At 52.3% G+C, this 9,385-nt stretch overlaps 2 protein-coding genes across 3 annotated transcripts; one reads left to right on the forward strand and one right to left on the reverse strand.

Annotated features, from left to right (window-relative positions):
• Positions 1 to 2,177: 2,177 nt before the first annotated feature.
• ARFIP2 (ADP-ribosylation factor interacting protein 2) lies at positions 2,178 to 6,873 on the reverse strand. 2 transcript variants are annotated; one of them, XM_012725579.1, is made up of 8 exons: positions 6,770 to 6,873; positions 5,881 to 6,021; positions 5,527 to 5,623; positions 4,778 to 4,896; positions 4,388 to 4,609; positions 3,698 to 3,855; positions 3,376 to 3,550; positions 2,178 to 2,939 (listed from the first exon to the last, which is right to left on the reverse strand). In XM_012725579.1, exons 2-8 carry the CDS (start codon positions 5,977 to 5,979, stop codon positions 2,784 to 2,786), a joined length of 1,026 nt encoding a protein of 341 aa, XP_012581033.1. In that variant the 5' UTR covers positions 5,980 to 6,021; positions 6,770 to 6,873; the 3' UTR covers positions 2,178 to 2,783. The 2 variants fall into 2 exon arrangements, with proteins under 2 accessions (XP_012581033.1, XP_012581034.1); XM_012725580.1 differs by lacking the exons at positions 4,778 to 4,896; positions 5,881 to 6,021; positions 6,770 to 6,873 and having other exon boundaries at positions 5,527 to 5,586.
• A 140-nt stretch (positions 6,874 to 7,013) lies between these two features.
• On the forward strand, positions 7,014 to 7,899 carry TIMM10B (translocase of inner mitochondrial membrane 10 homolog B (yeast)). Its single transcript, XM_004683107.2, has 3 exons — positions 7,014 to 7,105; positions 7,280 to 7,375; positions 7,565 to 7,899. The coding sequence occupies exons 1-3, from the start codon at positions 7,067 to 7,069 to the stop codon at positions 7,739 to 7,741; spliced, it is 312 nt and encodes a 103-aa protein (XP_004683164.1). The 5' UTR covers positions 7,014 to 7,066; the 3' UTR covers positions 7,742 to 7,899.
• Positions 7,900 to 9,385: the final 1,486 nt, after the last annotated feature.

Below are 9,385 nucleotides of genomic sequence, written 5' to 3' on the forward strand. Positions count from 1 at the left end.
CCCACGCCCCGCCTGCCCGCGCGGAGGCCCCGCCCGCCCATGCCCCTCCCTCACCGCTCCCCCAAAGCCCGAGGCTCCTCTCCTGCTGGAGCTGCCTCCGCGGTCGGGCTGTGGAACCCGGGAGCCGGATCCCGGATCCTCGATCTCCGCCCTCGGCTCCTGGCTCCCGGCGGCTCCAGGGAAGGGCGGCGTAGTGGGGTTCTGGGGCTGGGGTGAGGCTCCGTCAAGAAAAGACTGCTGGACAGCGAGAATTTCGGACTTCGGGAGCCAGCTCTGCAGCCTCCTGAGGGTGTCCTTCCCGGCTTTCTTGGGGAGGGGGGGCCACTGTGGATTATGCTAGTGTGGTCTCTTCTGGGGTACAGGGCTCTTCCGGGAAGCAGAAGGGTTCCAAGGTGGGAGGGTAGTATCCAGAGCTCAGGGAGAAGGGACTGCCTCGGTAGAAAGGTGGGGGGCTCGATTTGGCTCTAGATGTTTAGCTCTCTCTTAGGAGCCCCCTCCGGAAGAAATCATGGTTCAGACCATTCAGCGACTCCCTTCCTCGCAATTCTCAATCATCCCTTTGTGGGAAAGCAGCCCCGCTGGAAAATAATGAAAATTATACTAACAGTTAACAGGGACTGAATGCTTATTATGTGTCAGGCACATAACCAATTACTTAATGTATATTATCTCATTTAATACTCATAGCCTTAAAAGGTAGCTTCTTTTATTAACCTTGATTCACAGGGAATGCAAGGGAGGGCCCTGACTCCTCCAACGTTAACCCAGATCACTCGGCTTGGTTGTGGTGCAACCAGGGTTCGAGCTCTACTTTTAGGCTTCAGTCATTTGGCAATTCAGTGTCCCTCACATTGAAAAGCCCTCAGTAACTCATAAAATGGGGATTTGCATGTGGACTACAAGCTGCTGTCAGATGACTGCAAGCTGACCCAAACCCGGGAAGCCTGCCTGGAAGCAGGAAGCCTGCAGATTCTGTGAAAGAGAGTAACAGGTTGCTTGGAGTTTGCACCTTAAAAACCTACTTACTGAATTGTCCCTTTCCTCCAGCACTCTACAGAGGTAGGGGAGAATGTTGAAAAATTCCGGTTCTCCCCTTGCAGGTGGCAAGGGATGACCCATGTTTAATGTCCTCCACCCTGGGATTGGGCCTCCCAGTGGCACCTGGACCCTGTCGACATTAAAGTGATGTTGGGGCACTGAACTTGGTTTGGGTTCCGTACTTGGGCACAGGAGCCCTGAAAACTGCTTAAACCCTTCATCCCATTTCTGCATCCTGCACAAGTGCTCCGGTGCTTGTGATGAGTGAGCTTTGTACACTGTTAAGTTTGACCTGGAATTTCCTGTGAGGGTTGCTAGACCAGCAGTATGAGGGTCCCTGGAGCTGTGCTACACTGCTTTAAGCCTCACAATGACCCCTTTCCTCAACCCAAGACTTCTCATGCTGTCAAACGTCTGTATAAAAGGCTTTGTCTCCCTTCTCCAAAGGATAAACGTAATCAGCCTGATCTTTTACTACCTTCCTCTGCAGACTTCCTATAGTCCACCCCTGTTACTTTTTCATTCCAGTCAGACCAAATTCCTGCAATTCCTACTTAGGGCTTTCACGTGTGTTGGCTTTGATCTAGGACACTCTTTTCCTTACTCTGCCCACTTATTCACCCTCAGGTTTCAGCCTCACATCCCCACCTCCACCCCAGTTCTATGCTAGCTGCCCCTCCTCTGGGCTCCCATAGCTCCTTGAACCTCTGTATCCTAGTACTTATCACTGTATTGTAGTTGCCTGGTTACTTGTCTGAATCCCTCACTAGGCCACGAGCACTGTGGGAAGGGACCTTGTTTTATTCACTGATGTTTCCCCAGGGTCTAGCGCAGTGCCTGGCAAATAAAAGCACTTAATACATATTTGTTCTATGAATAAATGAATGCAGGATGAAGGTCAGTGGGCCCAACCCCCTCTGGGTTATGTGCTCTTAAGGATCCATAGCTGTCTTGGTGCTGGCATAAAGGGTAAATAAGGCTTTGACTTACACTGGGGCTGGGGAGAAGAGTAGATCTTCACACTATTTCTAAACCCTGTGACTTCAGCTGTCTGCCCCCAGCTGATGTCTGATTACACTGAGTATTTCTCCACCCAACCCACCCTCCTAAAGTCCCCCCATAAATTGACCTCACTGGGCCTGCTTTTATGAAAGGTTTATTCCTAGTGCTAGGTCCCCGTCTTCCAGGACTCTAAGCACAATTAAACTGGGTGAGTAGGTGAGGGGAGGCCCATTCCGATGCAGGGCCAGAAATGGGGCTCCCCCAGTATCCCCACCCCTTTGGTCCCAGTCCCCTTTTCTGCAGTGGGCACACATAACGGAGGAACAAAGGGTACTGGAGGCAACATCATTGGCCCAGCGGAGCCCAGGAAGAGCTGCCATTGGCTGACAGGGCCTTTTGAGGCTCTGACATTGATCAGGGAGCACACCCCAGGAGCTGGGGATAGGCCTGAGGAGTGATGCCATTGGCCAGGGAGTGGTTTTGTCATAGCCTTTGGCTGTGGAGTGGAAGGAAAAGATCTGGGAATGAAGCCCAGGAAGATAAAGAACAGGGCAGCAGCTGCTGGGCCTGCAGGTCCCCTCCCTACCCATAGTAGTGTGGGCAAAACTGGTATCAGGCCCAGCCAGGGAAAGGGAGCCCAAGTCGGAGGGCAGGTGGCAAGGGATGTCCCATGTCCAGTCTCCCCACCCTGGGACTGCCCCTCCCAATGTCCTGCTTGATAGCCAGGCTGGGCTGGGAGCGGCTCACTGCTCCTCTAGCCAGGATGGTTTCTCAGCTCCTGGAGGCCGTAGCTTGATGTTGAACTGCTGAAGGGTTTGCTCCAGTTGTTTCTGGTTCCCAGCAAAGTAGGCGGACACGGCGTTGTGGAAGAGCAGCAACTGCTTGTGCATCACCTTGATCTGGGGGGTCCAGCAAGGTCAACTGAGGCTGGACTCACGCCCTTTTTGAGGGGCCATGAGTCTGAGCCTGGGCCCTGACATATGGATTTTGCTCTGATGGTGCTTTTGGGGTGGGAGGGGGCGACCTCCTCCAAGGGAGTCGAAGGACAAAGGTCAATCTGACACGACTTGCTGGAGCCAGGGTTCTGGTGCCCAGTTCAGGGAGTGATTTTCTCCCCAGTTATAGACCGGGGACTAGCAACCTTCTTCCAACAAAACAGGGCTAAGGATCAAAGGGATGGTTTTGGAAAGGTCCACAGGTGCAGGGGGCTGGAGAAGATCCCATAGATCCTTAGCCAGGCTGCATTTCCCTGATCCAATGTTGGGGAGAGTCTGGGGATAAGGACAGTGTTATGGACAAAAAGGTGGGCTGGGGTGAAAAGGGTGGGGTTGGCACCTTGTTTTCTTCCAGGAACTTGAGCTTGATAGCCACGTCTCCCCGAAGCTTCTCGTATTTGTCACGATGGGCCTGGAAAGTAGCCTGGGCACTCTCAAGTCGACCGCGCGTCCCTGCATCCCGGGGGCCTAGGCTCAGCTCCTCTAAGTCTGTTCGGTAGGCGTCATATTCCAGCCTGGGGAGGGGGCGATATAAGCTGGTCTCCACCCCTTTGTCCTCCACGCATAACTCTTTTCCTTCCTGAATTTCTGTGCCCCTAATGCTCAAATTTCCTCCCGTGCCAGCCAACTCCCCAAACCCTAGAACCTGCCAGTGCCCACACCTGGCGGCCTCATACTGCTTGACAGTCATGAGTGTGTCTTCCATGGTCTTGGTAACCAATGTGTTGATGCTAGAGACAAAGAAGTTCACAGCCCCTAGAAGTGTCTCTCCATTCTTGCACAACAGCTTCTGAGTCTCTGCATTGTAGCCAAATTCCTCCTGAGGGCAGAAGGGAGGAGAATCCTTGAGCCACAGTCCCTACCTGACTGGAGCTGTAGGGCCCTTCATTCCCCTCCTCCCCAGGGAGCAAACAGCCATCAAAACTGGACCAACCAAGAACTACCTTCAGTAAGGCTCTCTTAGCATGAAAGTTAGTGGGGTCACCTGGGGGTGCCTGGGGTAGGGATGTGGGGATTAAGTTCACAGGACTAGAACAGGGAAAGCTAGTGCAGCAGGCAGAGGAAGGGCTCCAATTAGGCTGAGCACCCAAGACTTTCTTGCCAATGCAGAGAAGAGTTATTTGTGAGGCACCTTAGGTGCAGCTCCCACCCCCCAACTTCTAGACTTCTGTACAAACCCTTAAGCTGCCTCCACAGATAGGTGCTGCTGGGGGCAGAGCTGGGCCCACCCTGGAGGGGTTCTCCCTCTGGGCTGCAGGAGGGAGGGAGGGAGTGAGGGAGGGAGGCTGAAGGGCAACTTCCTGGGAGGGCCTGGGCCCAGTCCCCCCACCCTCTTTGGCTGGCTGAGGCACCTGAAGCTCTGGGGACTTCTGGCTGAGGTCAGCAAAGGCATCACCTAGTGCATGCTGGGTCTGCAGCAGGCTGTAGAGGTGGGCTGTCAGTGCCCGGCCCAGCTGCAGGACACTCTCATACTTGCGCTTCGTCTCACGCAGCAACTCAATCTGCAGCTCTAGCTCCAGATCCACAGTCCGGGAGCCTCGGCCAAATCGCTCAGATAACAGCTGCTTTGTGCACTGATTGGGAAGTGGGGGAATAGGTCAGAGACCCTAGCACTCTCTCCCCCCACAGGTATCTACCCCAGCATCCCCAGGCTCCTAGTCTCAGTCATAGGTGGGATATTAGGATCTGGAAGGGGCTACCCAGAGGGAATTTTGAAGAAGGGTGAGGTGCTTGAATCCCACCTTATACGTGTTGATGCCCCATTTCTTGACGATGTCAAACTTCTCTCCAGCGATGCCCCGAGCCACCTCATCTCCGGGGCCAGCAGGAGTGGCACTGTGAGATGGATGGCGGCCAGACCCTAAAGGACCAAGTTCTCTGACACCAGACTCTCTCAGATACAAGCAGATACCACCTCTGTGGCTCTACATCTACTTCCCTACCAGCACATGAAAATGACTCTTCTCAAGGGGCAAAAGCTAGGAGCAGGTAGATTCTTCTCCACACTAGGAGGTTTTCACCATACCCTAGGTCCTGAGACCCAGATCCCAACACACATCTGCCTCCTTCTAAGATGGTGGTAGGAAGTGGGGAGAGGGAGGAGGGCGTTACTGGGCAGAGGAAACTGAAGAAAATATGATGAGAGAGAGAGAGAGAGAGACAGTTGTGTGTGTGTGTTTGAAGTCTGGGTTCTGATGACAGGAAATCTGGTTGACATTCCTTTGTGGTGTCTTAGTCAGACTTTAGAGGCAAAAATAGAACTCTGAGAAGCTTCTCAAAGTTCCACATCAATGCACCTTAGGAGCTAAATGGCAATTGAAAGCAGATGGACTACCCTGGGAGCTGGCCTTGGGCTAAGGAGCCATCAGGTTCATACCAGCAGAGGTTCCCAAGATTTCCAGACATAGCGAAGGCTTTCTAAAACATCCTATGTTCCCAGAACCACTCTCTCCCCCTCTCAAGCTTCATGTCCTGTTCTGATCATTCATACCTGTGGGGATGAGTCCATCACCAGAGCCCCCATAGCCACCAGACACAATGCTGGTTTCATTGAGGTTTGGTCCTGACACCATCACCTGCTGGAGGTCCTATAGGCCAGAGAAGAGGGGGCTTCAGGAACATAGGGGCAGCTGAAGCATTTGGGGGTGAGAACAAGCTTGGATTGAAGCATCATAGAGAGAGCACACAAGGGAAGTCTGCACAGAATCAAAATGAAGATTTGTAAAAACATTGAAGGGAATTAGATTATGTCAGGGGAAGGCTACTGGAATTAGGGGCGAGAGCCCACACTTTGAGTTGGGATTCCTAAATTGAAACAACACAGAAGAGAATCAAACAGAAGCACCTGCTCCAGCCCATCATCCTCAGGTAGCTGTCCAGCTTCACCGTTCCCGTGGATGGGGATCTCCATTGTGGCTGCCTTCCCTAGGATCCCGTCCGTCATGGCTAGGGAAGGGACTGGAGTCAAAGTCTCCACCCCAGTGCCCTGCAAAGCCCAACACAGGCAGTTCTGGAAACTGGCCAGTAGTCTAGAAGAGTAACGCCTCCCCTATCAGTTCTGAGGTTTTAGAGGTTGTCTCAGGGCTTGAGTTTTCTGGGGGTTTGCCTATCACGCTTTTCCTCAAGTTTGTGCAAATCCCCCTTCCAAGACACTTTATTTTTACACAAGCATATTCAGGCCTCAAGTGTCTTATGATCCTCCAACCCCACCAGGTCTCCAGTGAGCATTCATACATTCACCATCTAGCAGATGCCCATACTGATGCCCACGTCACGCACATACAGTAGCGAACAAGAGAGAAAGTCTGTTCTCTTGAAGCTTATCCCCACTCATGAGTTTCCCCTGTCAGGAGATGAATCCCTTCCCAGGACTCAGGTGCCCAAACCCCATTCAACACTGTTTTTTTCTCCACTGTTTGACCTTTCACTCCATTCGAGTTTTCCTCCTCTTTCCTCCAGGTGTTCTCCCCTCCTCCATCCCATGCACCTCCTCTTCTCAGGCCCTCCCCAACAGGCTTTAGTTGAATCAATAGGTGTATGATCTCCCGCCCCTGGGAAAAGCCTGTTTCCAGAACCTAGGCGAGTTATGTCTCCCCAGGTGAGAGTCCGGCCCCTCCCCCCCCTTACACCTGGGCATCAGGTGTGTCCTCATCCTTCCCTAGACCACAGAGGCATCATGCCCCAAGACAGCTTCATGCATTCAACTCGTCCCTGCCCGAGTGCGCGCCTCTCACCTCGGACAGGGCCTCTCGTCCCTTCGGGGCGCCAGGCCCTGGCCGCACGGGGACCTCGGGCTCCAGTCCCCGTCGCGATCCTAGCAGCAGGTCAGGGACTCGGCGGAAGTGACGTCCTCTCCCGGGCAGAAGAAGCCGGCCACGTCGCAGATTATAAGGGCGGAAGTGACGTCTACAGCGGAGGCAGGGCAATCCTTGAATCGACCCCTCAGCCTCCGAGAAGAGGGGAAAGATTAGTTCCGGGGCGTTACCGAGACGCTGTAACGGAAATGACGGCGGGTTTGCGCCGGTGGCGCGATGGAACAGCAGCAGCAGCAGCAGCAGCAGCTGAGAAATGTGAGTGGGACCTAACGCGCTTTAGGGCCATACGTTCGGCTCTCCTCCGCGTCCACACCGCGGGAGCTTCCAGACCAGGGCTCTGAGGGCTGGGTACATGGGCTTGGCGCGCCGGCTCGGGAAACCACCGGCGGGGCGGCCTTAAGTTGACGTGTGGGCTCCCTTTTCTGGCAGTTGCGGGACTTCCTGTTGGTCTACAATCGCATGACCGAACTCTGCTTCCAGCGCTGCGTGCCCAGCCTGCACCACCGAGCTCTGGACGCTGAAGAGGTGGGCACTGAGGAGGCGATTACCCTCCACACCCACCCCAGAGTTAACCTGGCCTGCTTCCTTCCTCTCCCCACTACCCTGCTTCAGCCGGGCCTTTCCAGACCCTCGCCCCTAGACTGGGGGTGGGAAGGAAGCAGACAGACCGTTTTGGACACTTCGGCCGCTCCCTCTACCCTGTCTTACTTCCAGGAGGCCTGTTTGCACAGTTGTGCTGGGAAGCTGATCCATTCTAACCACCGCCTCATGGCCGCTTACGTGCAGCTCATGCCGGCCTTGGTACAGCGCCGCATCGCAGACTACGAGGCTGCTTCAGCTGTGCCTGGTGTTGCCTCTGAACAGCCGGGAAACTCACCACCTGGCAGTTAGCCATCCCTAACTCGAGAAGACGAGGCGCTGTGTGGACCCTCAGATTGAAGGAGCCAGTGGACCTGAGCTGAGTGAAGCCTGTATAGAGTGAGGTTGTTACTTGAGAGCTGGGTACCATTGCTCCTCCTGGAGCCAAATAAACCCACTTATATACTCTTGTTTGGCTTACAGTCTGGTTAGGGAAGCATCATCCACTTTTTTGGCAACATCCTTGGTTTTGTCAGTTAGTGCATATCTGCTGGCTTCAGCCCTGGCGGCTGAGAATCCCATTCTCAGTGAGAAGGAAAACTAACATTGCAGTGCTATGGTCAAAGCAGGGTCTGTGGGTACAATTCTAGCATCAGCTTAAAGTTTGGCAGTAGTGAAAGGAAGATGGATCCTGCCCAGAGAATGGACTTTCCAGCTAGCTGTCCTTAACTTAAATGCCTAATTTAATTGACTTGAGTCAGTATGCATCTGCCCATAACGTTTTTCATAGATTGTTATAAGAAGGAATTTGGGGTGGGGCTTCAGGTCATGGAGGAGCTACTTAGGGAAAACGGATGAAGGCACTGCTTTCTATAAAGTACATAGCCCCAGAACAGAGGTGCAGACTGTAAGAATTCTGGGGTGTTCTGGAGTTTCATTCATCTCCCTAAGTTGTTTTGTTCTGTTTTCTGATTTACCAGCATATACAGTAAAATATGTAAACAAAAATATGTGTTCTTGCCTACCAGGAGAGTCAGGGAGGGGACGACTGGGGTACAATCAGTCTTGATGGTGCTTCACACTTATGTAAAAAAAAGGCAATAAAGAGCAAAGCTATCAACTCCTTAATGTTAACTTAATATACTCCATAGTTGTCTGTAATCTCTTAATTCCAGCATTTCCAACCTCATCCCCACTCTGTTTGTTCTCACTGTTCTTGTTCTGTGATCTAATTGCAATTTCTCCATTATTTCCTAATCAGGCCCCCTTGTGGAATTTACTTACCTAGTCTAATGGTTTTTCACTCCACTACCCTTGCATCCATTTTTGCATTATTTCAAATTTTTTTTTTCTATTCCTCCATTCAAACAGCCAGTGAAAAACTCATAATGAATGCCACTAAACGTTCAGTCCCAACCAAGCTGTTATTACCAAGAAGCAACATTTTGTGGGTTCCTGATCTGTCCCTCTTCTAATCACCACGGCAGCTATTTATACCTTCACTGCTCTCCTTAATTTCTTCTTTTTTTTTTAGTGATTCCCCATCAGATGACCGTGTTTCATTTTATACAGAAGAAACAGAATTTCTTAGATTTTGGCATCTGCAACAACAACAATAATAATAATAACATAACCACCCACAGATGTGCAAATCAGGAAGTGAAAATTCTCTGCTACCTGACCCTGTATTGAAATGTAGATTTCATTGTGAAATTCTTTGTTCTTTTTATTATACTAGTTTGCTTTAAAATATCTATGGGGTGGGCCCTCCCTGGTGGCGCAGGGTTGAAGCACAGCACTGAGAGTCTGGGGCCGCTTCCGCATGAGTTCGATTCCCGCCTGCCCTGGAGGTGACCACATGGCGTGGCAGACCTCTACTGGCCCGCCCGCTGCTCCCCTCAGCAGTGTACTTCGTCGATCTGCCTGTTCTGTTCCCCGCTCTGTCTCTGGTGAAGC

The sequence above is a fragment of the Condylura cristata genome, unplaced genomic scaffold (assembly GCF_000260355.1).
Source record: "Condylura cristata isolate star-nosed mole 26May11 unplaced genomic scaffold, ConCri1.0 scaffold00015, whole genome shotgun sequence".
Classification (NCBI taxonomy): domain Eukaryota; kingdom Metazoa; phylum Chordata; class Mammalia; order Eulipotyphla; family Talpidae; genus Condylura; species Condylura cristata.

Coding starts and splice junctions, on each gene's coding strand:
- ARFIP2 (XM_012725579.1), bottom strand. CDS start 5,979: ATGACGGACGGGATCCTAGGGAAGGCAGCCACAATGGAGATCCCCATC. Junction 4,610..4,777: donor GGGGCATCAACACGTATAAG/GTGGGATTCAAG, acceptor CTTCCCAATCAG/TGCACAAAGCAGCTGTTATC. Junction 3,856..4,387: donor AGAAGTCCCCAGAGCTTCAG/GTGCCTCAGCCA, acceptor TTCTGCCCTCAG/GAGGAATTTGGCTACAATGC.
- TIMM10B (XM_004683107.2), top strand. CDS start 7,067: ATGGAACAGCAGCAGCAGCAGCAGCAGCAGCTGAGAAAT. Junction 7,106..7,279: donor AGCAGCAGCAGCTGAGAAAT/GTGAGTGGGACC, acceptor CTTTTCTGGCAG/TTGCGGGACTTCCTGTTGGT. Junction 7,376..7,564: donor GAGCTCTGGACGCTGAAGAG/GTGGGCACTGAG, acceptor TCTTACTTCCAG/GAGGCCTGTTTGCACAGTTG.